At 43.4% G+C, this 27,328-nt stretch overlaps 1 protein-coding gene across 2 annotated transcripts; it reads right to left on the bottom strand.

Moving 5' to 3' along the window:
- Positions 1 to 87: 87 nt before the first annotated feature.
- On the bottom strand, positions 88 to 25,688 carry LOC148064687 (neurabin-2-like). 2 transcript variants are annotated; one of them, XM_087810212.1, is made up of 15 exons: positions 25,586 to 25,688; positions 22,353 to 22,723; positions 21,774 to 21,994; positions 21,377 to 21,703; positions 20,705 to 21,316; positions 9,997 to 10,129; positions 5,632 to 5,752; positions 5,460 to 5,564; positions 5,268 to 5,403; positions 5,058 to 5,198; positions 4,856 to 4,909; positions 4,662 to 4,793; positions 4,486 to 4,583; positions 4,311 to 4,407; positions 88 to 3,358 (listed from the first exon to the last, which is right to left on the bottom strand). In XM_087810212.1, the coding sequence occupies exons 2-15, from the start codon at positions 22,663 to 22,665 to the stop codon at positions 3,305 to 3,307; spliced, it is 2,544 nt and encodes an 847-aa protein (XP_087666338.1). In that variant the 5' UTR covers positions 22,666 to 22,723; positions 25,586 to 25,688; the 3' UTR covers positions 88 to 3,304. The 2 variants fall into 2 exon arrangements, with proteins under 2 accessions (XP_087666338.1, XP_087666339.1); XM_087810213.1 differs by having other exon boundaries at positions 21,774 to 21,976.
- Positions 25,689 to 27,328: the final 1,640 nt, after the last annotated feature.

Below are 27,328 nucleotides of genomic sequence, written 5' to 3'. Positions count from 1 at the left end.
CACGCGTGCTCGTGTTTCCTCCCACAATCCAGAGTATCTGAACCGATCGCTGTGTAAAGGTGCGAACAAACACGTGACACACTGTCGTCTCTTCAACATATTCCATGTTTATTTCTTTATTCTGGGACGAACAAGATGGCGTCGACCTCCTGCTCTCGAGACCCTTCTCTTTATTCTGGGACGAACAAGATGGCGTCGACCCGGCGTCCTGCTCTCGAGACCCTTCTCTTCCTCCAACATAGATCAGTTTATTTAAAAAAAACAAAGTCTGCTCCAACAGAAAACGACGCTGTGAGATTTTGACGGAGCAACAAAAGTAACATTTCATCAGTCGTTCGTTTCGCCTCCAGTTCTGACTCCAGGTTTCGAAAGCGTGAGATTGTGTTTCCATGGCGACACACGGCGTCCCACCCTGAGCTTTGGACGCTAACTTGAGGCAGAAGAGGCGACCCATCTACGGCGGCGGTAAGCAAAAGGCACTAGCGCCCTCTATGGAAACATCAGCTATGAGCGGGGAAAGCGTGAGGATGAACGGGAAGGGCGTCGAACCTACAACCCGTCACAGGTGTCGGTGCTACAATCGTTCTCCGAAACCTAGATTGTCTAATTTGAAGAAGAACTCGCTTCGACTCGTCGTCGATACTTTTGAGTTTACATCGAATGAAAACAAGGTGTTAGTCGGTCGCTCGGATCAAAGTGTTGAAAAAGTATTGCGTTGACGTGGAAATGGTTCGTAAAGAACGATGTTTTCATGCGACGACTGAGGTGAAGGAATGTTTAGGTAGTTTCCCGGCGGACGTCCGCGGCGAGCTAGCATCGCAAAGGCTTGGTACAGGCAGCAGCAGCAGCATAAGAACAAGGCAACGACTCTTGTTACGTCCGAATGAAAAAGAATGAGCGGTCGATTGTTTATGGCTCGTTTTCCCTGACACAAGCGTGTGACGTTGTGTTGCGAGTGACACGTTTAACAACACAATCGGTCGTGGACTAACAGTGTCTGGAAAACACACGTTTGGCTCAACACTTGCCTGTAAATATTGAAAAATACTGTTTTTAATTCCGGCTGAAGTGGGTGTAAATGCAACTTCACTGAAGTGTCGTTAGCGTGTCTAGCTTAGCTCAATCATATTGTTGGACAGGTGGATGCTAATGCTAACATTGCTACAAGTTACATGTTTTTGAATCTTTACACCATTTAATAAATGTTAGTGGTTAATTATTAGCTTTTCGCTCAAATAGCATTTTAGCTGTGATAAGGATGCTAATGTACCCACAATGCTAATTTATAATTCCAAGATTATTACGTTGTGTAAATTTTTACATCACAATACTAACAATTGTTTATCAATATTTATCTGATTGTGTTGGCTACACTTCGACGTGTTTTAATCCGTATTTATCGCTCGTCGAAACCACGTTTTACATTTGTCTCGTTGACTTCCTGTTAGCATGCTAAGTTCAGTTCTCTTGCTAACAGGAAGCAACGAAGCAAGTATGTTTTCATGTCATGATTTGCTGGTGATTGATCGTTCACTGTTAGCATGCTATTATTTGTACGTGTTGACACACAGTGCTAATGACGCTAAAGCTGGAATGCTAACGTAGCCTAGCTAATAATCCGCTCTGGTGGTGTGACTAGCATGCCGACGTTTGCCGAAGAGCTCATATAGAAACAATTTCATCTTTCAGGCCAAAAGAACGTTTTCCAAAAAATCTTTCAACAAAGAAGCGAAACAGCAGAACTCTGGTTTCCCATGATGCTTCACTGGTTCCTGACGACTGGTCATAATACTGGATCAGAACGACTCGTGGGTGTGTTTACATGCACACGGCAAACGTGTCAAACTACAGCGATGACACGAGTGTGAGTCGATCAATTAATAAATAAGAGAATTGTGTGTTTTACGAAGTTTAAGATCAGCAGGTCGATGGCGCCACGGTGATGCATTCAACAGCGCCCTCGTGTGGTCCGCATGGCAACTACACTCACAAGTAGTCTTAACGTGGCCCTTATTGTTTAAAACCTTTTATTTTGCACGTGTTATTTGATTAAAATCTTTGTTTCAGCACTAGTTTTTTGTATCATTTTGATATTTGTAAAGCGTATTTGTGTGTCTAAATAAATATAATGTTTATCATTATTATTTTGGTATAATTAAGTATAATTTTCCATTTTAATTTCAATCAGCCGGCGAAATATTACACATATTCTGTTAATAAACCTGATCGATGAAGTCGTTTCTGTTAAATATTTTTTACTAAGTACTAAAAAATATATATATATTTTAAATCATATGCACTTGTGATTAATATGTAAATGATTTTTTAAATGTAAAAGTTTTCCTGATCAACACAAACTGCATGTTCATGACTTTGTAAAGCTGAGGGAGAACCATGGTCTCAGATGCTGCGTAAGAACAACATTTGAAATAATATATAAAATAAAGAGTTTAACTAAAATATATAACATTGATTAATTTTTCCCTGGATTGTAAATACGAGCAGAACCACACGAGGGCGCTGTTGTAACACTTAAAACTCGTTAATACTGAGATCACGACGGAACAAAGTGCACGAGCGAAGGATCCTTGTCTGCATGATCATGATGGAACAAAGTTAAAAAGAGAAGGATCCTCGTCTGCATGATCACGATGGAACAAAGTTCACGAGAGAAGGATCCTCGTCTGCATGATCAAGATGGAACAAAGTAACGAGAGAAGGATCCTCGTCTGCATGATCATGATGGAACAAAGTTCACGAGAGAAGGATCCTCGTCTGCATGATCAAGATGGAAAAAAGTGCACGAGCGAAGGATCCTCGTCTGCATGATCATGATGGAACAAAGTGCACGAGCGAAGGATCCTCGTCTGCATGATCACGACGGAACAAAGTGCACGAGAGAAAGATCCTCGTCTGCGTGATCACGATGGAACAAAGTGCACGAGCGAAGGATCCTCGTCTGCATGTAAACACACTCGACTGAACACTGACCCTGTGTTGCCTTCAGGTACAAAAGAAGAAGAAGCTCCACCTTCACAATATTTACAAACCCGTGCTCTCGTCAGAGGGTCACATGGTTGGACACCAGGAAGTGTGTGTCCCGACAAAGATCAGGATGATTGACGGGAAGACGTGACGAGGGCCGTGTGTGTGATGCGTTCAGGGGTCGGTGGTTTTTCCTGCACACGTTCTCTCTTCTACGGCTCCGTGTATTCCAGTTTAATGTCGGAGAGAATCCCCGTGAGGAGTGAAGGCAGAGCAGAGGCACTTCCTGTCCAGACAGGAAGTGGCCTGTTGCAGCAGTCTAGGAGGGCTGGGGGGTCTTCAGGGCGTCCACTTTGGTCTCCAGGTCTGAGATCTGTGACAAACAGAGTGAGAGCGTTGTCATGGTAACAGGGTCTAGAAGATCATTTGCTTTAACATCTTGATCATCATCTTTATCTTCATCATCATCACGATCTTCATCATCATCATCTTTATCTTCATCAACATCACGATCTTCATCATCATCATCTTTATCTTCATCAACATCACGATCTTCATCATCATCATCTTTATCTTCATCAACATCACGATCTTCATCATCATCATCTTTATCTTCATCAACATCACGATCTTCATCATCATCATCTTTATCTTCATCAACATCACGATCTTCATCATCATCATCTTTATCTTCATCATCATCTTTATCTTCATCATCATCATCTTTATCTTCATCAACATCACGATCTTTATCATCATCATCTTTATCTTCATCAACATCACGATCTTCATCATCATCATCACGATCTTCATCATCTTTATCTTCATCATCATCGTCTTCATCATCATCATCACGATCATCATCATCATCATCATCATGATCTTCATCATCATCTTCATCATCATCATAATCATCATCTTCATCATCATCATCATCTTTATCTTTATCATCATCATCATCATCATCATCATCATCATCTTCACCATCATTATCATCATCATCATCTTCATCACCATCTTCATCATCATCTTCACCATCATCATCATCTTCACCATCACCATTTTCATCATCTTCACCATCACCATCTTCATCATCTTCACCATCATCATCATCTTCACCATCACCATTTTCATCATCTTCACCATCACCATCTTCATCATCATCTTCATCATTATCTTCACCATCATCATCCTCATCTTCATCACCGTCTTCATCATCATCTTCATCACCATCTTCATCATCATCATCATCATCATCATCATCATCATCTTCATCATCATCTTCATCACCATCTTCATCATCATCATCACAGTTATATCCTGACCTTCTCCTGCAGGTCGTGCGTCTCCTCCTTGTGTATGTTCTGATTCTCCTCCTGAGCTTGACGATGATCCGACTCCTTCTTCAGGAACTCGACCTCTCTGAGACACACGGACACGTCAGCGTCAGCAGAGACGAGATAAGACGAGACGAGATAAGACGAGACGAGATGTTCTCACTTCTGCTGGTACTCCTTGATCAGCCTCTTGGCTTTGCTGTACTTCCTCTCCAGGGTCTGGTACTGGGCCTGGGTCTCCTTCAGATGTTCGTCCACGGCCTGAAAACACGAGCAGGTTACAGAGCCACCGCCTCAGACTCGGGGGGGGGGGGGGGGTCCAGGGGGGTCCGCGCCCACCTTGCAGAGCGACTGCGCCTCCAGCCAGTAGCCCTCCAGCTTCTCCATCCGCTCCTTGCTGTCCCGGATGTTCTGCTCCAGCTGAGCGCGCTCCATCCTCCAGCGCAGCCGGTCCTGCTCGGCGTGAGCCAGCTGTGGACGCAGGAGAGTCAGAGGTTCTGATCCGCAGCCCTCGAGCGGCGCCGGAGTCTCACCTTCCTCTTCAGCAGCTGGATCTCCGCCTGAGTGACGGCGTGTTTGATCTGCAGCTGCAACACCAGAGCACACGTCACACCTTTGACCTTTGACAGCCGAGGTCACACATGACCCGGCGACCTTTGACCTTGTTCTCTCACTTTTTTTTAATGGAATTACTCAGCGAGACCCGATGAAACGTTTCAATATTCTGGTACCGACCTCTTTGAACTTGTGGGTCAGCTTCTCCGGGTCCAGCTCCACCGGAGACAGGTCCTGGTTCTCGGCCAGGTCGAAGACCTCGATGGAGTTGGGGAACATGGGGCTGATCTCCTCCTCCTCGTCAGTGGCGTACTCCCCCGTCTGAGGAGCAGAAGTTCAGATGCTGTGACTCTCCCTCTCGACCACCAGAGGGCGACGCTGCGCCGTCACCTCCTCGTCCTCCTCCAGGTACTTCTTGTATCTCTGCTCCATCATCTCCCTCTGCCAGCGCTCCTGCTCCAGCGTCTGCTGGATCAACTGGGCCACCTCGCTCTGCTCGCCGGGCTTCTCTCGTCCGATCATGAACCTGCACGACACGTGGTCACCTCCCCGGCCGTGATGTTGGCCGATGATGTCACAGACCTGACGGTGCCCGAGGTGTTCCTGAGGACCGACGCGGCGAAGCTCTGGGTGACGCCGACCAGACTGGTGCCGTCCACCTCCACGATCAGGTCGTTCACCTGGATCCTGCCGGGAGATGACATCACGGGTCCGACAGGAAGTCCACAGGAGCAGGAGGTGTCAGGGGACTCACCTGCCGTCCCTCTGAGCGGCTCCTCCGTCCGTCACCGTCTTCACGAAGATCCCCAACTTCTCCAGACCCATGTCGGCCCCGGCACCCATGCCGATGATGCTGATGCCCAGACCCTCGCTGTCTGCACACGCACACACATGCACACACATGCACACACACACACACACAAACACATTTTATTTTAATTATTAACAATTAAAGTGCACATAATTAGTTCATGTTTGTGTTTCAATTCAACTTCCGGCCTCTAGATGGCAGCAGTCATAACATCCTCCACAGCTACAGGAAGAATGATGACTGAGGACGAGAGGATGCAGTGAGTCCAGTCTCATAAAAGTACACGTGTACATACTATCATGTCTCCAACACTAGATGTACATCATAAGCTTTACTAGATCATATTCTCATTAAAGTCAATGCTAATGCTAATGCTAAAGCTACTCCGATGAACCTCTTGCCCTGTTTTGTTGTGACTGGTGAGGAAACACGTTGACTGAGATGTTGTTTACAAACCTCCTGACGTCAACACACTGGCTTGTAGTTCTGGCAGGTGAACCAGAAGGTTGTTGGTGCAAAACCATTAGCTCCAGACTTATTAGCTGCCAGTTTGGCTAATCCTGCTCTGAAGCTAATCCTTTAAGTAGACGATGAAGTCGTGAGCGGACAGTTCGTGACCGTAGAGACTGTGTGTGTGTGTGTGTGTGTGTGTGTCTGTATCTATATATGTGTGTGTGTGTCTGTATCTATATGTGTGTGTGTGTGTCTGTATCTATATATATATGTGTGTGTGTGTCTGTATCTATATATGTGTGTGTGTGTCTGTATCTATATATGTGTGTGTGTGTCTGTATCTATATATATATATATATATATGTGTGTGTGTCTGTATCTCTCTCTCTATATTTAAATATACATATGTGTGTGTGTGTGTGTCTATAAACATATGTGTCTGTATCTATATATATATATATATATGTGTGTGTGTGAGTGTCTATAAACGTGTGTGTGTCTGTATCTATATATGTGTGTGTGTGTGTCTCTATAAACCTGTATGTGTGTCTGTATCTATATATATGTGTGTGTGTGTGTGTCTCTCTCTCTAAACCTGTATGTGTGTCTAGTGTGTGTATAAATACTGTACAAGTGTGTGTGTATATATACTGTACAAGTGTGTGTATCTATACTGTACAAGTGTGTGTATCTATACTGTACACATGTGTGTATATATACTGTACACATGTATATATATACTGTACAAGTGTGTGTATATATACTGTACACGTGTGTGTGTATATATACTGTAGACGTGTGTATATAAATGGTACATGTGTGTATATAAACTGTACATGTGTGTCTATAAACTGTACACGTGTGTATATAAAATGTACACGTGTGTATATAAAATGTACACGTGTGTGAATATACGTGTGTGAGTATATATACGTGAGTATGTATATATACTTCTGTGTATATACACGTGTGTGTGAATATATATACGTGTGTGTGTATACATGTGTGTACACGCATATATAGATACAGACATACAGTATATGTGTGTATATATACGCGTGTATGTGAATATATATACGTGTGTGTGTGTGTATCTATATACGAGTGTGTGTACATATACGTGTGTGTGTGTGTATATATACGTATGTGTGTGTGTATATACGTGTGTGTGAACTTATATACGTGTGTGTGTATCTACATACGTGTGTGTGTACATATACGTGTGTGTATATATACGTGTGTGTGTGTCTATATACGTGTGTGTGTGTCTATATACGTGTGTGTGAACTTATATACGTGTGTGTGTGTGTGTATCTATATACGTGTGTGTGTATATATATGTGTGTGTGAACTTATATACGTGTGTGTGTGTATCTCTATACGTGTATGTGTATATATACGTGTGTGTGTGTGTATACGTGTGTATATACATGTGTGTACGCGCATATATAGATACAGACAGTTTGTCTATATACTTGTGTGTGTCTATATACGTGTGTGTGTGTATATATACGCGTGTGTGTCTATATATACGTGTGTGTCTATATATACGTGTGTGTGTCTATATACGTGTGTGTGAATATATATACGTGTGTGTGTCTATATATACGTGTGTGTGTCTATATACGTGTGTGTGAATATATATACGTGTGTGTGTATATATACGTGTGTGTGTGTGTATATACGTGTGTGTGTATATATACGTGTGTGTATATATACGTGTGTGAATATATATACGTGTGTGTGTATATATACGTGTGTGTGTATACGTGTGTATATACATGTGTGTACGCGCATATATAGATACAGACATATATACGTGTCTATATACTTGTGTGTGTCTATATATGTGTGTGTGAATATATATACGTGTGTGTGTCTATATATACGTGTGTGTGTCTATATACGTGTGTGTGAATATATATACGTGTGTGTGTATATATACGTGTGTGTGTGTATATATACGTGTGTGTGTATATATACGTGTGTGTATATACGTGTGTGTGTATATATACGTGTGTGTGAATATATATACGTGTGTGTGTATATATACGTGTGTGTGTATACGTGTGTATATACATGTGTGTACGCGCATATATAGATACAGACATATATACGTGTCTATATACTTGTGTGTGTCTATATACGTGTGTGTGTGTGTATATATACGTGTGTGTGTATATATACGCATGTGTGTCTATATATACGTGTGTGTGTCTATATACGTGTGTGTGAATATATATACGTGTGTGTGTCTATATATACGTGTGTGTGTCTATATACGTGTGTGTGAATATATATACGTGTGTGTGAATATATATACGTGTGTGTATATATACTTGTGTGTGTATATATACGTGTGTGTATATATACGTGTGTGTATATACATGTGTGTGTGTATATATACGTGTGTGTGAATATATATACGTGTGTGTGTGTGTATATGTGTGTATATACATGTGTGTACGCGCATATATAGATACAGACATATATGTGTGTCTATATACTTGTGTGTGTCTATATACGTGTGTGTGTATATACGTGTGTGTGTGTATATATACGCGTGTGTGTCTATATATACGTGTGTGTGTCTATATACGTGTGTGTGAATATATATACGTGTGTGTGTCTATATACGTGTGTGAATATATATACGTATGTGTGTGTATACGTGTGTATATACATGTGTGTACGCGCATATATAGATACAGACATATATGTGTGTCTATATACTTGTGTGTGTATATATACGCGTGTGTGTCTATATATACGTGTGTGTGTCTATATACGTGTGTGTGAATATATATACGTGTGTGTGTCTATATACGTGTGTGTGAATATATTTACGTGTGTGTGTATATACGTGTGTGTGTGTATATATACGTGTGTGTGTATATATACGTGCGTGTATATATACGTGTGTGTGTGTGTCTATATACCTGTGTGTGTGTCTATATACGTGTGTGTATATACATGTGTGTGTCTATATACGTGTGTGTGAATATATATACGTGTGTGTGTGTATATATACGTGTGTGTATATACATGTGTGTGTGTATATATACGTGTGTGTGAATATATATACGTGTGTGTGTGTGTATATGTGTGTATATACATGTGTGTACGCGCATATATAGATACAGACATATATGTGTGTCTATATACTTGTGTGTGTCTATATACGTGTGTGTGTATATACGTGTGTGTGTGTATATATACGCGTGTGTGTCTATATATACGTGTGTGTGTCTATATACGTGTGTGTGAATATATATACGTGTGTGTGTCTATATACGTGTGTGAATATATATACGTATGTGTGTGTATACGTGTGTATATACATGTGTGTACGCGCATATATAGATACAGACATATATGTGTGTCTATATACTTGTGTGTGTATATATACGCGTGTGTGTCTATATATACGTGTGTGTGTCTATATACGTGTGTGTGAATATATATACGTGTGTGTGTCTATATACGTGTGTGTGAATATATTTACGTGTGTGTGTATATACGTGTGTGTGTGTATATATACGTGTGTGTGTATATATACGTGCGTGTATATATACGTGTGTGTGTGTGTCTATATACCTGTGTGTGTGTCTATATACGTGTGTGTATATACATGTGTGTGTCTATATACGTGTGTGTGAATATATATACGTGTGTGTGTGTATATATACGTGTGTGTGTGTGTCTATATACCTGTGTGTGTGTATATATACGTGTGTGTGTGTATATAAACGTGTGTGTGTGTGTGTCTATATACCTGTGTGTGTGTCTATATACCTGTGTGTATATACATGTGTGTGTGTGTCTATATACGTGTGTGTATATACATGTGTGTACCTTTCTCCAGCTCCACAGGAAACAGCTCCAGCTTCTCGACTCTCTTCTCCAGCTCGTACTCAGCAGACGCAGCCATGGGGTCGACGTCATCGTTGCGTCGGTCGTAGTCCTCGTTGCAGTAGGTGGTGAACACCTGGACAAGAGGGCAGAGGTCAGAGGTCAGGGAGCGTCCGGAAGCTGCAGTGTTTGTATCGTCACTTCGTCTTTAATGACCCGACGACTCCACGACCCATGTTGCCATGGTAACCGTGGAGCGACCCAGTTGCACGCTCTTGTCTGCTGGGTATGCTAATAGTGTGTGTGTGTGTGTGTGTGTGTGTGTGTGTGTGTGTGTGTGTGTGTGTGTGTGTGTGTGTGTGTGTGTGTGTGTGTGTGTGTGTGTGTGTGTGTGTGTGGGAGGAAGTTGGTTCTAAAAGCCTTCTCACCACTGCTCATCACACACACACACTTTCACACCACAGACGAGAACAGACGTGTCGGAACACACACCTGTGAGCGCTGACCGACAATAAGGAAGGCAAACACACAAACAGCCTCAAACACACAACAAGAGTCGAACTAATCCAGTTACACAACAAAAACACAAACACACGCTTGAACAAATAATGTCAACAGTTGCAAATACACACTTGACCTCAAACAAGAGAAATAAATAAATCACAAAAAAAAACAAATACACACAAAGTAAATCATGAAATCATAGCTGATAAAGAATCACACACATGAACACAAAGACGCACTTCACCAGTGCTAATACACACAGCAATACTTGCTGTACAATTCTAACACACACAAAAACACACACTAAGGCCTTGATTGTTAAAGAGTTTCCTGTTGTCACATTTCCTTCCTGTTGAGCAACACTGTGTGTTAGTGTGTGAGAGTGTGTATGTGTGTTAGTGTGCGAGAGTGTGTGTGTGTGTGTTAGTGTGTGAGAGTGTGTATGTGTGTTAGTGTGCGAGAGTGTGTGTGTGTGTGTTAGTGTGTGAGAGTGTGTATGTGTGTTAGTGTGTGAGAGTGTGTATGTGTGTTAGTGTGCGAGAGTGTGTGTGTGTGTGTGTGTTAGTGTGTGAGAGTGTGTATGTGTGTTAGTGTGTGAGTGTGTGTGTGTGTTAGTGTGTGAGAGTGTGTGTGTGTCAACATGAAGTGACAGACAATCGATAGATTCAAGCGCACACATGGTTTGTGTAGCAGCAGCAGGAAGTTGATGTTTAATCTGTGATAATCTAACGAAGTCTTTGTCCGTCAGATTACACGTAAACAAGGTCGTTCAAGGTCGTTCAAGGTCGTCAGCGCCAACAAAAGTAGCATCTTGAAAAGTTTGGTCTTTTGAACAAAGCTACAGCGCCCCCTGACAGCTGGAGGGAGAACTTAATGTTGGAGCCAAATATATTTCTGCTTAAATGGTCGTTTGTGCAGGAAATAAAAACACAAACATCCCATAATAATGAGCCTCAAGTCTGAAAGAAGATTCGACAGCATCATGTAAATGTGTGTGTGAAAGCAAACACACACTGCTACACACCAACAGCTCCCACGGCTGTACAGGGACGACCTTGTGTGCCGCTTGTGAAACGATGCCTTCAGGTGCGTGTTTGTGAAACGATGCCTTCAGGTGCGTGTTTGTGAAACGATGCCTTCAGGTGCGTGTTTGTGAAACGATGCCTTCAGGTGCATGTTTGTGAAACGATGCCTTCAGTTGCGTGTTTGTGAAACGATGCCTTCAGGTGCATGTTTGTGAAACGATGCCTTCAGGTGCGTGTTTGTGAAACGATGCCTTCAGGTGCGTGTTTGTGAAACGATGCCTTCAGTTGCGTGTTTGTGAAACGATGCCTTCAGGTGCATGTTTGTGAAACGATGCCTTCAGGTGCGTGTTTGTGAAACGATGCCTTCAGGTGCGTGTTTGTGAAACGATGCCTTCAGTTGCGTGTTTGTGAAACGATGCCTTCAGGTGCGTGTTTGTGAAACGATGCCTTCAGGTGCGTGTTTGTGAAACGATGCCTTCAGGTGCGTGTTTGTGAAACGATGCCTTCAGGTGCGTGTTTGTGAAACGATGCCTTCAGGTGCATGTTTGTGAAACGATGCCTTCAGTTGCGTGTTTGTGAAACGATGCCTTCAGGTGCGTGTTTGTGAAACGATGCCTTCAGGTGCGTGTTTGTGAAACGATGCCTTCAGGTGCGTGTTTGTGAAACGATGCCTTCAGGTGCATGTTTGTGAAACGATGCCTTCAGTTGCGTGTTTGTGAAACGATGCCTTCAGGTGCGTGTTTGTGAAACGATGCCTTCAGGTGCGTGTTTGTGAAACGATGCCTTCAGGTGCGTGTTTGTGAAACGATGCCTTCAGGTGCGTGTTTGTGAAACGATGCCTTCAGGTGCGTGTTTGTGAAACGATGCCTTCAGGTGCGTGTTTGTGAAACGATGCCTTCAGGTGCATGTTTGTGAAAATACAGTCAAGTATTGACTGTAAAAAAACAAAACTGTCCTAAAAAATGTCTTAAAACTGTCTTAAAACTGTCCTAAAACATTTCTTAAAACTGTCCTAAAAACTGTCTTAAAACTGTCCTAAAACTGTCCTAAAAAGTCCTAAAAACTGTGTTAAAACTGTCTTAAAAACTGTCATTAAAACAGTCATTTAAACTGTCTTAAAACTGTCATTAAAACTGTCATTAAAACTGTCCTAAAAACTGTCCTTAAAACTGTCCTTAAAACTGTCCTAAAACTGTCCTTAAAACTGTCCTAAAACTGTCTTTAAAACTGTCATTAAAAGTGTCCTAAAAAGTGTCCTAAAACTGTCATTAAAACTGTCATTAAAACTGTCATTAAAACTGTCATTAAAACTTTCCTAAAAACTGTCCTAAAAACTGTCCTAAAAACTGTCATTAAAACTGTCATTAAAACTGTCATTAAAACTGTCATTAAAACCGTCCTAAAAACTGTCTTAAAACTGTCTTAAAACTGTCCTTATAACTGTCTCTACAACTGAGTTAAACCGTTATAACATGTGTGCGTCCATGTGTGTGCGTGTGAGTGTGTGGTCATGAAGATGGAGGACCAGGTGGAGGAACATCAGCTTCAGGACGGACAGTGAAGCCTCCAGGCCTGCAGATCTGAAATAGCTGCTGTGGCGAGCGAGGTCAGCGGTTGTTGTCGTCAGAAGAATGTTCTCGTTTCTCTGAGTCCACATCGGAAATAAATCATGACCGGAGGCTCCAGTCATGAGTCCAGACCGCCATGGAGGGACTCGCTAACGTGACTCAAGAGTCAAGTCATGTACAGTAACTCAAGTCAAGTCATGTACAGTAACTCAAGAGTCAAGTCATGTCCAGTAACTCAAGAGTCAAGAGTCAAGTCATGTCCAGTAACTCAAGAGTCAAGAGTCAAGTCATGTACAGTAACTCAAGAGTCAAGTCATGTCCAGTGACTCAAGAGTCAAGAGTCAAGTCATGTACAGTAACTCAAGAGTCAAGAGTCAAGTCATGTACAGTAACTCAAGAGTCAAGAGTCAAGTCATGTACAGTAACTCAAGAGTCAAGTCATGTCCAGTGACTCAAGAGTCAAGTCATGTACAGTAACTCAAGAGTCAAGTCATGTCCAGTAACTCAAGAGTCAAGAGTCAAGTCATGTCCAGTAACTCAAGAGTCAAGTCATTTCCAGTAACTCAAGAGTCAAGAGTCAAGTCATGTCCAGTGACTCAAGAGTCAAGTCATGTACAGTAACTCAAGAGTCAAGTCATGTACAGTAACTCAAGAGTCAAGTCATGTCCAGTGACTCAAGAGTCAAGTCATGTACAGTAACTCAAGAGTCAAGTCATGTACAGTAACTCAAGAGTCAAGTCATGTCCAGTGACTCAAGAGTCAAGTCATGTACAGTAACTCAAGAGTCAAGTCATGTCCAGTAACTCAAGAGTCAAGAGTCAAGTCATGTCCAGTAACTCAAGAGTCAAGTCATTTCCAGTAACTCAAGAGTCAAGAGTCAAGTCATGTCCAGTAACTCAAGAGTCAAGTCATGTACAGTAACTCAAGAGTCAAGAGTCAAGTCATGTACAGTAACTCAAGAGTCAAGTCATGCCCAGTAACTCAAGAGTCAAGAGTCAAGTCATGTCCAGTAACTCAAGAGTCAAGTCATTTCCAGTAACTCAAGAGTCAAGTCATGTCCAGTAACTCAAGAGTCAAGAGTCAAGTCATGTCCAGTAACTCAAGAGTCAAGTCATGTCCAGTAACTCAAGAGTCAAGTCATGTCCAGTGACTCAAGAGTCAAGAGTCAAGTCATTTCCAGTAACTCAAGAGTCAAGTCATGTCCAGTAACTCAAGAGTCAAGAGTCAAGTCATGTACAGTAACTCAAGAGTCAAGTCATGTCCAGTGACTCAAGAGTCAAGAGTCAAGTCATTTCCAGTAACTCAAGAGTCAAGTCATGTCCAGTAACTCAAGAGTCAAGAGTCAAGTCATGTACAGTAACTCAAGAGTCAAGTCATGTCCAGTGACTCAAGAGTCAAGAGTCAAGTCATGTACAGTAACTCAAGAGTCAAGTCATGTCCAGTGACTCAAGAGTCAAGAGTCAAGTCATGTCCAGTAACTCAAGAGTCAAGTCATGTACAGTAACTCAAGAGTCAAGTCATGTCCAGTAACTCAAGAGTCAAGTCATGTCCAGTAACTCAAGAGTCAAGAGTCAAGTCATGTACAGTAACTCAAGAGTCAAGTCATGTACAGTAACTCAAGAGTCAAGAGTCAAGTCATGTACAGTAACTCAAGAGTCAAGTCATGTACAGTAACTCAAGAGTCAAGAGTCAAGTCATGTACAGTAACTCAAGAGTCAAGTCATGTACAGTAACTCAAGAGTCAAGAGTCAAGTCATGTACAGTAACTCAAGAGTCAAGAGTCAAGTCATGTACAGTAACTCAAGAGTCAAGAGTCAAGTCATGTACAGTAACTCAAGAGTCAAGTCATGTACAGTAACTCAAGAGTCAAGAGTCAAGTCATGTACAGTAACTCAAGAGTCAAGTCATGTACAGTAACTCAAGAGTCAAGAGTCAAGTCATGTACAGTAACTCAAGAGTCAAGAGTCAAGTCATGTACAGTAACTGAAGAGTCAAGTCATGTACAGTAACTCAAGAGTCAAGTCATGTCCAGTAACTCAAGAGTCAAGTCATGTACAGTAACTCAAGAGTCAAGAGTCAAGTCATGTACAGTAACTGAAGAGTCAAGTCATGTACAGTAACTCAAGAGTCAAGTCATGTCCAGTAACTCAAGAGTCAAGAGTCAAGTCATGTCCAGTAACTCAAGAGTCAAGTCATGTACAGTGACTCAAGAGTCAAGAGTCAAGTCATGTACAGTAACTCAAGAGTCAAGTCATGTACAGTAACTCAAGAGTCAAGAGTCAAGTCATGTCCAGTAACTCAAGAGTCAAGTCATGTCCAGTAACTCAAGAGTCAAGAGTCAAGTCATGTACAGTAACTCAAGAGTCAAGTCATGTCCAGTAACTCAAGAGTCAAGAGTCAAGTCATGTACAGTAACTCAAGAGTCAAGAGTCAAGTCATGTCCAGTAACTCAAGAGTCAAGTCATGTACAGTAACTCAAGAGTCAAGAGTCAAGTCATGTACAGTAACTCAAGAGTCAAGTCATGTACAGTAACTCAAGAGTCAAGTCATGTACAGTAACTCAAGAGTCAAGAGTCAAGTCATGTCCAGTAACTCAAGAGTCAAGAGACAAGTCATGTACAGTAACTCAAGAGTCAAGAGTCAAGTCATGTCCAGTAACTCAAGAGTCAAGAGTCAAGTCATGTCCAGTGACTCAAGAGTCAAGAGTCAAGTCATGTACAGTAACTCAAGAGTCAAGTCATGTCCAGTGACTCAAGAGTCAAGAGTCAAGTCATGTACAGTAACTCAAGAGTCAAGTCATGTCCAGTAACACAAGAGTCAAGAGTCAAGTCATGTACAGTAACTCAAGAGTCAAGTCATGTCCAGTGACTCAAGAGTCAAGAGTCAAGTCATGTCCAGTAACTCAAGAGTCAAGTCATGTACAGTAACTCAAGAGTCAAGAGTCAAGTCATGTACAGTAACTCAAGAGTCAAGTCATGTCCAGTAACTCAAGAGTCAAGAGTCAAGTCATGTACAGTAACTCAAGAGTCAAGTCATGTCCAGTAACTCAAGAGTCAAGAGTCAAGTCATGTACAGTAACTCAAGAGTCAAGTCATGTCCAGTGACTCAAGAGTCAAGACATGTACAGTAACTCAAGAGTCAAGTCATGTCCAGTGACTCAAGAGTCAAGACATGTACAGTAACTCAAGAGTCAAGTCATGTACAGTAACTCAAGAGTCAAGAGTCAAGTCATGTACAGTAACTCAAGAGTCAAGTCATGTCCAGTGACTCAAGAGTCAAGAGTCAAGTCATGTCCAGTAACTCAAGAGTCAAGTCATGTACAGTAACTCAAGAGTCAAGAGTCAAGTCATGTACAGTAACTGAAGAGTCAAGAGTCAAGTCATGTCCAGTGACTCAAGAGTCAAGAGTCAAGTCATGTACAGTAACTCAAGAGTCAAGTCATGTACAGTAACTCAAGAGTCAAGAGTCAAGTCATGTACAGTAACTCAAGAGTCAAGTCATGTCCAGTAACTCAAGAGTCAAGTCATGTACAGTAACTCAAGAGTCAAGAGTCAAGTCATGTACAGTAACTCAAGAGTCAAGAGTCAAGTCATGTACAGTAACTCAAGAGTCAAGAGTCAAGTCATGTACAGTAACTCAAGAGTCAAGAGTCAAGTCATGTCCAGTAACTCAAGAGTCAAGAGACAAGTCATGTCCAGTAACTCAAGAGTCAAGTCATGTACAGTAACTCAAGAGTCAAGTCATGTCCAGTAACTCAAGAGTCAAGTCATGTACAGTAACTCAAGAGTCAAGAGTCAAGTCATGTCCAGTAACTCAAGAGTCAAGTCATGTACAGTAACTCAAGAGTCAAGAGACAAGTCATGTCCAGTAACTCAAGAGTCAAGTCATGTACAGTAACTCAAGAGTCAAGAGTCAAGTCATGTCCAGTAACTCAAGAGTCAAGAGACAAGTCATGTCCAGTAACTCAAGAGTCAAGTCATGTACAGTAACTCAAGAGTCAAGTCATGTCCAGTAACTCAAGAGTCAAGAGTCAATTCATGTCCAGTGACTCAAGAGTCAAGAGTCAAGTCATGTCCAGTAACTCAAGAGTCAAGTCATGTCCAGTAACTCAAGAGTCAAGTCATGTCCAGTGACTCAAGAGTCAAGTCATGTCCAGTGACTCAAGAGTCAAGAGTCAAGTCATGTACAGTAACTCAAGAGTCAAGAGTCAATTCATGTCCAGTGACTCAAGAGTCAAGAGTCAAGTCATGTACAGTAACTCAAGAGTCAAGTCATGTCCAGTAACTCAAGAGTCAAGAGTCAATTCATGTCCAGTGACTCAAGAGTCAAGTCATGTCCAGTGACTCAAGAGTCAAGAGTCAAGTCATGTCCAGTAACTCAAGAGTCAAGTCATGTCCAGTGACTCAAGAGTCAAGAGTCAAGTCATGTACAGTAACTCAAGAGTCAAGAGTCAATTCATGTACAGTGACTCAAGAGTCAAGAGTCAAGTCATGTACAGTAACTCAAGAGTCAAGTCATGTCCAGTAACTCAAGAGTCAAGAGTCAATTCATGTCCAGTGACTCAAGAGTCAAGAGTCAAGTCATGTACAGTAACTCAAGACTCAAGTAATGTCCAGTAACTCAAGAGTCAAGAGTCAATTCATGTCCAGTGACTCAAGAGTCAAGAGTCAAGTCATGTCCAGTAACTCAAGAGTCAAGGCATGTCCAGTGACTCAAGAGTCAAGAGTCAAGTCATGTACAGTAACTCAAGAGTCAAGAGTCAATTCATGTCCAGTGACTCAAGAGTCAAGAGTCAAGTCATGTACAGTAACTCAAGAGTCAAGAGTCAAGTCATGTCCAGTAACTCAAGAGTCAAGAGTCAATTCATGTCCAGTGACTCAAGAGTCAAGAGTCAAGTCATGTACAGTAACTCAAGACTCAAGTCATGTCCAGTAACTCAAGAGTCAAGAGTCAATTCATGTCCAGTGACTCAAGAGTCAAGTCATGTCCAGTAACTCAAGAGTCAAGAGTCAAGTCATGTACAGTAACTCAAGAGTCAAGTCATGTACAGTAACTCAAGAGTCAAGAGACAAGTCATGTACAGTAACTCAAGAGTCAAGAGTCAAGTCATGTACAGTAACTCAAGAGTCAAGTCATGTCCAGTAACTCAAGAGTCAAGAGTCAAGTCATGTACAGTAACTCAAGAGTCAAGTCATGTCCAGTAACTCAAGAGTCAAGAGTCAAGTCATGTACAGTAACTCAAGAGTCAAGTCATGTCCAGTAACTCAAGAGTCAAGAGTCAAGAGTCAAGTCATGTACAGTAACTCAAGAGTCAAGAGTCAAGAGTCAAGTCATGTCCAGTAACTCAAGAGTCAAGAGTCAAGTCATGTACAGTAACTCAAGAGTCAAGAGTCAAGAGTCAAGTCATGTACAGTAACTCAAGAGTCAAGAGTCAAGTCATGTACAGTAACTCAAGAGTCAAGAGTCAAGTCATGTCCAGTAACTCAAGAGTCAAGAGTCAAGTCATGTACAGTAACTCAAGAGTCAAGAGTCAAGTCATGTACAGTAACTCAAGAGTCAAGAGTCAAGTCATGTACAGTAACTCAAGAGTCAAGAGTCAAGTCATGTACAGTAACTCAAGAGTCAAGAGTCAAGTCATGTACAGTAACTCAAGAGTCAAGTCATGTACAGTGACTCAAAACACCTGCACTAACACAAGTCACTTGACTTTGAGTCAAGACTGTTGCCTGACTTGACAAAAGTCATGTTCTCCTGTCCCTCGTGAAAGAAATGCTGCTGAAGAGTCATTGTGTTGCTGTTGTGCGACGTGTGTTGACAAGTTTCACAACCCACACAGTCACCGTCGCTGAGAGCTTCTTTAAAAACAACGTTCCAGCCAGTCAGCAGGAAATGCTGCGGTGGAATCAAAGCGGCCAGTGTGTGTGTGTGTGTGTGTGTGTGTGTGTGTGTGTGTGTGTGTGTGTGTGTGTGTGTGTGTGTGTGCGTGTGTGTGTGCGTGAGAGAGAGAGTGTGTGACTGTGTTAGCGACAAGATAGAGAGAAACGCTGATGAAAGAGGAAGTCACAGAGTCTTTTCACTCATTTTCATTTCCATACTCATTTTGGCATTCATCACACACACACACACACACACACACACACACACATGCACACACACACACACACACTCTTGGTTCAGCTCTCCTGGTGTCACACTCTAATTAACCAAGTCGTTGATAATTAAAACGACAGCTTGTTAATCAAGTCTTCAAAACGTGTCCCGGAATATTCAGGAGAAGCTGCTCCAGGAACCAATCAAATCACGGAACAGTGTCAGTAACATGCTGCGCTCTGATTGGCTGCTCTACGAATGTGATTCATCAACTCTCACGAAAACACGTCTCAGTGTCGTGAGCTACACGTCGACTGTGACGTCCCCATGTGTGTACTAGGTGTGTCAATATAGATACACTTAAATATCACGATCATTTATTTTACGATGTTGCAACGATGACTGAGGACGAGAGGATACAGTGAGTCCAGCAGCTTTTAAAGCTGATGTTTGGACATATTTTGGTTTGAAAACAAATGAAAGTAGTTCTGACTTTGTCAAGAGTCATGTGGTCTGTAAATACTACAACACCAGAGTAAAGTACTGGACAATACTACACATTTATACTTGTTACTACACTATCACAACACCAGAGTCAAGTACTGGACAATACTACACATATATACTTGTTACTAAATTATCACAACAGCAGAGTCAAGTACTGGACAATACTACACATATATACTTGTTACTACAATATCATAACACCAGAGTCAAGTACTGGACAATACTACACATATATACTTGTTACTACACTATCATAACACCAGAGTCAAGTACTGGACAATACTACACATATATACTTGTTACTACACTATCACAATACCAGAGTCAAGTACTGGACAATACTACACATATATACTTGTTACTACACTATCATAACACCAGAGTCAAGTACTGGACAATACTACACATATATACTTGTTACTACACTATCACAACACCAAAGTCAAGTACTGGACAATACTACACATATATACTTGTTACTACACTATCATAACACCAGAGTCAAGTACTGGACCATACTCCACATATATACTTGTTACTACACTATCACAACACCAGAGTCAAGTACTGGACAATACTACACATATATACTTGTTACTACACTATCACAACACCAGAGTCAAGTACTGGACAATACTACACATATATACTTGTTACTACACTATCACAACACCAGAGTCAAGTACTGGACAATACTACACATATATACTTGTTACTACACTATCACAACACCAGAGTCAAGTACTGGACAATACTACACATATATACTTGTTACTACACTATCACAACACCAGAGTCAAGTACTGGACAATACTACACATATATACTTGTTACTACAGTATCACTATATATCACTTTATATCACTATATATCGTATACTTGTATCATGGTACCAGGACCATCGGACAGGTCCGTCTAACAGGTTCTTTACTCCAACAAAAACCAAGACCAGCAAACATGAACAAAGGTTGGTGGTCATAATGTAATGGCAAAAGTTCAGAGAGAAGCTTGACCCACCTTGATGGGGTCACAGCTGAAGCGGATCTTCCTGTTGGGCGGCACCGGGTCCTCCTCCTCGGGCAGCCCCGCCATCTCCGAGCAGCTGCTCTCCGGCTGGTACAACTCCTCGTCCTCCTCGTCCTCCTCGTCGTCCAGCTGACTCCCCCCGGAGTCGTCCTCGCCGATCCCGCTGTACGCACTGATGTCCACCAGGTCGCCCTCCGAGTAGTCCTCCTTCCTGGACCCGTCGTCCTCATCGTCCTCCTCGTGGCTCCTCGGAGCGCCGCCCTCGTCCGGTGAGGAACCTTCAGGCTCGTTCTCTCCGTTCTCCAGCGAGGCCTGAAGCTCCTCCTGCAGCTCCACGTCCTCTCGGTCCGCGGCGGTGCTGGACCCCCGGTCTTCGGTCGCCGTCGGCAGCTGCGACTCGGCTCTGGTCTCGGAGGTGGAGGAGGAGAGCGTGTCGGGCGGCGGGGACGACGAGGAGTCGGCGCTCGTGGACGTCAGATCTCCATTGAGCTCCTCCTGCTCCTCGTTCTTCTCCGCTCCGACGCTCGGCTCCGAGGGATCGTCCTGCGAGGCCTTCGCCTCCTGGTCCTCGTCGCCCGGAGGGACCCGAGAGTCGCAGACGTCCTGGATCGATCAAAGGTTCAGGGTCACGACAGAATCAAGTCAGGATCGAGTCTCGTTTACCTTCGATCCTGCTGGACCCGCTTTGGCCGGAGGAGGTTTGGGCTTCGGTGCGAGCGCCGGACCGGACCGGCGCCTCGGGAGGTTCTTCTGGCCGCCCTTCTCGAAGGCGGCGCTGAGCTGACTGACCGTCGGGCTCACGGCGTCGCCGGGTCCGATGGCGGCGGTGGAGGCGGGGACGGGGGCGGGGATGGGCGCCGGCGGGTCGTCCAGGCGGTCCAGAGCCTCGGTGGAACCGTTGAAGCGCGCCACCACGTCCAGGCGACCGTCCTGGAACCCCGACGCTCGCTCCTTCTTCAGCAGGATGCGGTTGGTCGCCGCCTGCTTCTCCTGCGGGGGAGACCGGCGTTAGCGAGGACGACCGATGCTACATGCTAACGCGCCCCGGCGTCGCTCTGACCTGCAGCGTTCGCTGCTCGAAGATCCGCCGCGTCTCCTGCAGTTTGGAGAACCCGCCGGAGGAGGAGGAGGCGTCGCCCGCCTTGGGGTCGAAGCGGTTGACCTTCTCGGAGACGCTTCCTCCGAGCTTCAGCAGGGCGCTGTGGTCCACGTTCTCGTTGAGGCTGGACGCCCTCGGCAGGGACAGCTTGACCTGATCCTGACCTGTCGACGACCCATCGGCTGTCAATCAAGAGCTCGACTGATCAAAACATTTTTTAACATCGTTTTTTAAATGTCGCTAAAATAGTGTCACCAGACATCACCAACAGAGCACCGAGCTATCGATCAAACCTTCAGCCAATCATGTGACGACATGATCCAGTAGCTCGGTGCTCTGTTGGTGATGTCTGGTAAAAAAAAATAAGTTAAAAAATAGTAAAAAAAATGTCTGGTATATATAAAAAATTTAGAAATTTTATATATTAATTAGTGGAATGAGATAAAAGCCTATTTCTTTTGAAAATACTTGAAATAAAATAAACACATTTTTAAAAAACGACAACATTTCACATCTAAAAAACGGTAAACATTCGCTCACCGATTTCCTTGGTTCCGTCCTCGTCGTCTCCGGGCGACTGCATCTGCATGAACATGTTCTTGATGCGGTGGACGTTGGAGCCGTATCTGCGGCCCCTCCCAGTGGGCCGGGGCAACAGCGCCGGCTTGGACGACGGGTCGTAGCTCCCGTTGGCGGCGTTGTTGAGGTGGTCCGTGGCTTTCTTCAGCGCCGCCAGCCCGGCCTCGTACGCGTTGCGGTGCGGCGAGGGACTCCGCAGGCTGGCGCTCGCGGCGCCGCCGCCAGAGGCGCCGCTGCTGCCCCCGGTGGCCGTCGGAGGTTCGGCCTTCATCATGCTGGACGAGTCAAACGTCTGCTGGAGACGACAGCATGTCGGAGCCAACGATCAACTCCTAGAGACCAAGACAAGGATGGATACATTGAGGACAGAGTGGGATTCGAACCAACAACCATCTGAAGCGTCGTCTCATCGTAGAAGAATTATGACTCATCCTCTCAACGGATAAACATGTTTAACGAAGACGCTCTACTCCGAGATGAACGACTGCCTCAGGTGACCTTCAAAAAGTTTTAACTTTGTCAATATGGACAAATATTTGGTTATTATTGGAAAAATTAATAATGAAGATAATTTGAGTAAAATAAAATAAAAAAAGGTTTTTAAATGAACGAACAGTGAACTTTTTAAAAAACTGTCAAATTCATCAAATGAAAACACGAAGGTTATAAGAGAATCTCTGGCGTGTTTCAAAATAAAAGACTTCTTGTGCATCATAAACCCAACAACACTTCCTGTTGGTTTCCACGGCAACAAGGGCACAACAATGAGTTATTGATCAGCAGCTTCTGGGGGTGAAACTCATGACCTCACCGCTGGTGCTGATGATGTCAGAGCATGAGGAAGATGCGACAGACGTTTGTACTGATAAAGAATCTAACACACACACACAGACACACACACACTCACACACACACACACACACTCACACACACATCTTGTGATACGGTGTTGCTCAAGAGTAGATTCTCATGTGAGGAACCAAGTAAAAGCTCATCATAGATCATCGTATCAAATTAAAATTGAACACAAATTAAGTTATTTTAATATATATTTCAATAACAACATTATTATTATATTATTAAACAATAATAATGAACATTTTCGGGTGAAATAATTGCAATAAGAGTTTTAAACTGAAGGTCAGCGTCTGCATCGCTTTCGACCAGCAGTGACTCGGAGTAGAACCGCTCGAGTCTCACAACAACGAGCCGACCCGGGACCCGACCCGAGACCCGACTCGAGACCCGACCCGGGTCACGCGACTCCACCACCTTCACTCTTCGTCGACCTTCAAACCTGCCAACATAGACGCAGTGATTCCACGACACGCTTGTCGCGACACGTCCAGCGGCGGCACAAACACATTCTTGTGTCAGTGACGCGGCCGTGATCGAGCGAAAGAGAAAGTGAAGCACAATAGTAGTAATTATAGGATTTAACACTTTTGCCCAAAGGCTCAAAGGAGGGCGAGGGTTCAACTCCACGACGAGGTCGGCGTTTGTTTCTGTCAGACAGGAAAAGACGTGAGAAAAGGATAATTTGAGCTTAAAAGCGTTTAGTACATTTTTCATGTGTTAAATAATTAAACAGTTAAAAAACAAAATTAAAAATACTGAAATATCTTTTCTCTACTGTCGATTTTTTATGACGTGATTAATTAATTGATGCTAACTATTAGCAACTTTATATAAAAATAAAAAAAGCCTCACTGTCAATATCAGAACATTCAATTTTACCTTTTAAAAGATGTTTTTAAAACATTGTTATGATTCCATGTTGAGCTTCAAATCAAGCGCTCTTGCGGCAATTATGTTCATCAACATAAACAGTCCGTACAGCAACAATCAACAGTTCCGGGTCACGTTCTCCAAAGAAACAAATACATGTATTTAGATTAAAACGTCTCTGACTACAAAACAAAATCACTGGAATTGTGTATTTAATAGAAAGTATTTTTAAAAATAGTGATATCAGATTCAAACATGAGGTTTGTGCACGAGCATGTTTGCAGGAATAAACTGGTGAATAACAGACTCACACATAGTGCAGCATCCTCGTATCACACACACACACGCACACACACACAACATTACAACACAATGACTCCCGTCTATTCACACAACAATCCGCATCTGTGCAGGAAACTCCTGGACCAGGCCCAGAGTCAGACTGGCCCAGACGAGCAGAACCGCGTTGAAAACACGAGAAAAGGTTCTGGACACACAACTCTTGTGTAGATCATCTCACACACAATCCACGATTCAGGGCTAAATGTTCTCCATGACAAGTTATCTCTGAGCCAAACATGAAGAACACGTTTGTTTTCATCGAAACAACAAAACCTGTTTTTAAAAATGACAATAAAACATATAAATATATGTGACATCACAGCCATTATAAATAGTTAAACACTTATGTAAAATAATAACATATCGACTGAAAACCTCCTCAAATGTCTAATATATTTTAAAGACTGCGCGTGTATTTAAAGTAAAGCGATGAAAAGAACATATTTGTTACATTAAAAAGGTAAATAATCCATTTCAGATGAAGGCAAATCTCAACAAAGACAAACATTTACACAACGTTCACACCAGATCGACACAACTCAAGTGTCGAGATGAACAAATATAAATAAATCGAACAGACTAACGTGTTATTGTCGATGATAATTAACAATGACGCAAAGATCGACGCTGACGAACCAGGTCCAGACTCCCCTTAAAATCAGCGCGTTTTTGAGAAAAATAGTCTCCGATTTAAAATGACGAATGAAACTAGAGATATTTCACCGACACGATGGATGTTTACGAATCAACATACACATCGGGGTGAAAGAAAGTCGACGTGGCGACGAGATTTAATCGTAGTTTGTTTATTTTTACCGGACAGTCACACGTGATGCAATGACAACTGCCGTAAGAAGCGCCTCTAAAATGGCGACATTTTCAACGCACTTCGGGCTCCAGAGAAAACAACAGGTCGGGGTGTGTGTCCACGCGCGGGGGGTTCGCGGACATTCGTGGACGTTTCCGTGGGTTCGGCGGTGTCGTGGGACCACTGGCAGGGCTCGGAGCCCGCGGCCCCTGAAGGCCCCTCAGCTCGTGTCGCTGCTTCCTGCAGGTTCTTCTCTCGACACGATCCGTTCTTAAGGTTCTCGATCCAGAAGCTGCTGCGAGTCAAAGGTTCTCACCTGGTTTGTGTCCGACGAGGAGAAGCTTCGGTGCGGATCAGTCCATTGTCTCAGTGCCGCTGATTCCTCCCGCGAGCTCAGACTCCTCTGCTCCTCCTCCTCCCATCATCCTCCTCCTCCCTTCTCTCTCTCCTCCTCCTCCTCCCTTCTCTGTCTCTCTCCTCCTCCTCCCATCATCCTCCTCCCTTCTCTCTCTCCTCCTCCTCCTCCTCCCTTCTCTCTCCTCCTCATCCCTTCTCTCGCTCCTCTTCCCTTCTCTCTCTCCTCCTCCACCTCCTCCCTTCTCTCTCTCCTCTTCCTCCCTTCTCTCTCTCCTCCACCTCCTCCCTTCTCTCTCCTCCTCCTCCCTTCTCTCTCCTCCTCCTCCCTTCTCTCTCTCCTCCTTCACCTCCTCCCCCTTCATCATTCTCCTCCCTTCTCTCTCTCCTCCTCCCTTCTCTCTCTCCTCTTCCCTTCTCTCTCTCCTCCTCCTCCCTTGTTTCTCTCCTTCTCCTCCCATCCTCCTCCTCCTCCCTTTCTCTCTCTCCTCCTCCTCTTCCTCCCTTCTCTCTCTGCTCCTCCTCCTCCCTTCTCTTTCTCCTCCTCCTCTCTCTGCTCCTCCTTTCTCTCTCTCTCCTCCTCCCTTCTCTCTCTCCTCCTCCTCCCTTCTCTCTCTCCTCCTCCTCCCTTCTCTCTCTCCTTCTCCTCCCATCTCTTTCTCCTCCTCCTCCCTTCTCTCTCTGCTCCTCCTCCTCCCTTCTATTTCTCCTCCCCCTCCTTTCTCTCTCTCTCCTCCTACCTTCTTTCTCTCCTCCTCCTCCCTTCTCTCTCTCCTCCTCCTCCTCCCTTCATCCTCCTTTCTTTCTCTCTCTCCTCCTCCCTTCTCTCTCTCCTCCTCCCATCTTCCCTTCTCTCTCTCCTCCTCCTCCCTTCTCTCTCCTCATCCCATCTTCCCTTCTCTCTCCCATCCTCCTCCCATCCTCTCCTCCTCCTCCCTTCTCTCTCTCCTCCTCCTCCTGCCTTCTCTCTCTCCTCCTCCTCCTCCCTTCTCTCTCTCCTCCTCCCATCTTCCCTTCTCTCTCTCATCCTCTCGTCCTCTCCTCTTTTCTCTCCATTCATCCTCGCTTGATTGTTGTTCTTCAGTTCGACCACCAGGTGTGTCCGCGTCATCACCACCTGTCCGCAGGTGCAGCAGCGAGAGAATAAAGCGCCTGAACCGAGCAGTGACGAACACGCTCTACTCCGAGTACCAGATGAACGACCTTCAAGACGCAGATCCATCATTTAAATGCATTTATTTTCCTGGAAATCTGGAGTTTAACATTTTTAACGACGTCATCTTTCGATAACCATCGATTAACATGAAGATAAAATATATATATATTTTGGAATTTTATTTCAAAATTAAACCCATTTTTTTTGTATCCATATTTACACACTTTTCTTCACTGAATATAATGTAATCTACAGTAATGTTTGATGTGTAAGTTTTTATACTAAAATATAATAATAAATAAAACACATTTTGGGGGGAATGTAAATATGGCAGAAAGGAAAATAGATTTTTGAACAAAATATTGTTTTAAAGTCCAGGAAAGTAAGAAAATGTTCAGTTCATTTGCCTTTAAATATTAATTAATTAATAATATTATTTAATAAATAAGTTTGTTCTGAACAAACATCAGATTCTCTCGTTAAATCAGTTCATTAAAAAATATATTATTATTATCATTATTCTGGTCTTAATAATTCAACTCGTCTCGG

The sequence above is a fragment of the Callionymus lyra genome, chromosome 15 (assembly GCF_982586985.1).
Source record: "Callionymus lyra chromosome 15, fCalLyr1.hap1.1, whole genome shotgun sequence".
Taxonomy (NCBI): domain Eukaryota; kingdom Metazoa; phylum Chordata; class Actinopteri; order Syngnathiformes; family Callionymidae; genus Callionymus; species Callionymus lyra.
Note: the sequence above shows the minus strand (reverse complement) of the source record. Positions and strands in the feature narration are given on the sequence as shown.

Excerpts from the sequence above, each read along its gene's own strand:
- LOC148064687 (XM_087810212.1), bottom strand. The coding sequence starts at position 22,665 with ATGATGAAGGCCGAACCTCCGACGGCCACCGGGGGCAGCAGCGGCGCC. Across the intron at positions 5,753-9,996 it reads TCCTGTGGAGCTGGAGAAAG|ACAGCGAGGGTCTGGGCATC; the intron begins GTACACACATGT and ends GTGCGTGTGCAG. Across the intron at positions 4,584-4,661 it reads AGGCGCAGTCGCTCTGCAAG|GCCGTGGACGAACATCTGAA; the intron begins GTGGGCGCGGAC and ends TCGTGTTTTCAG.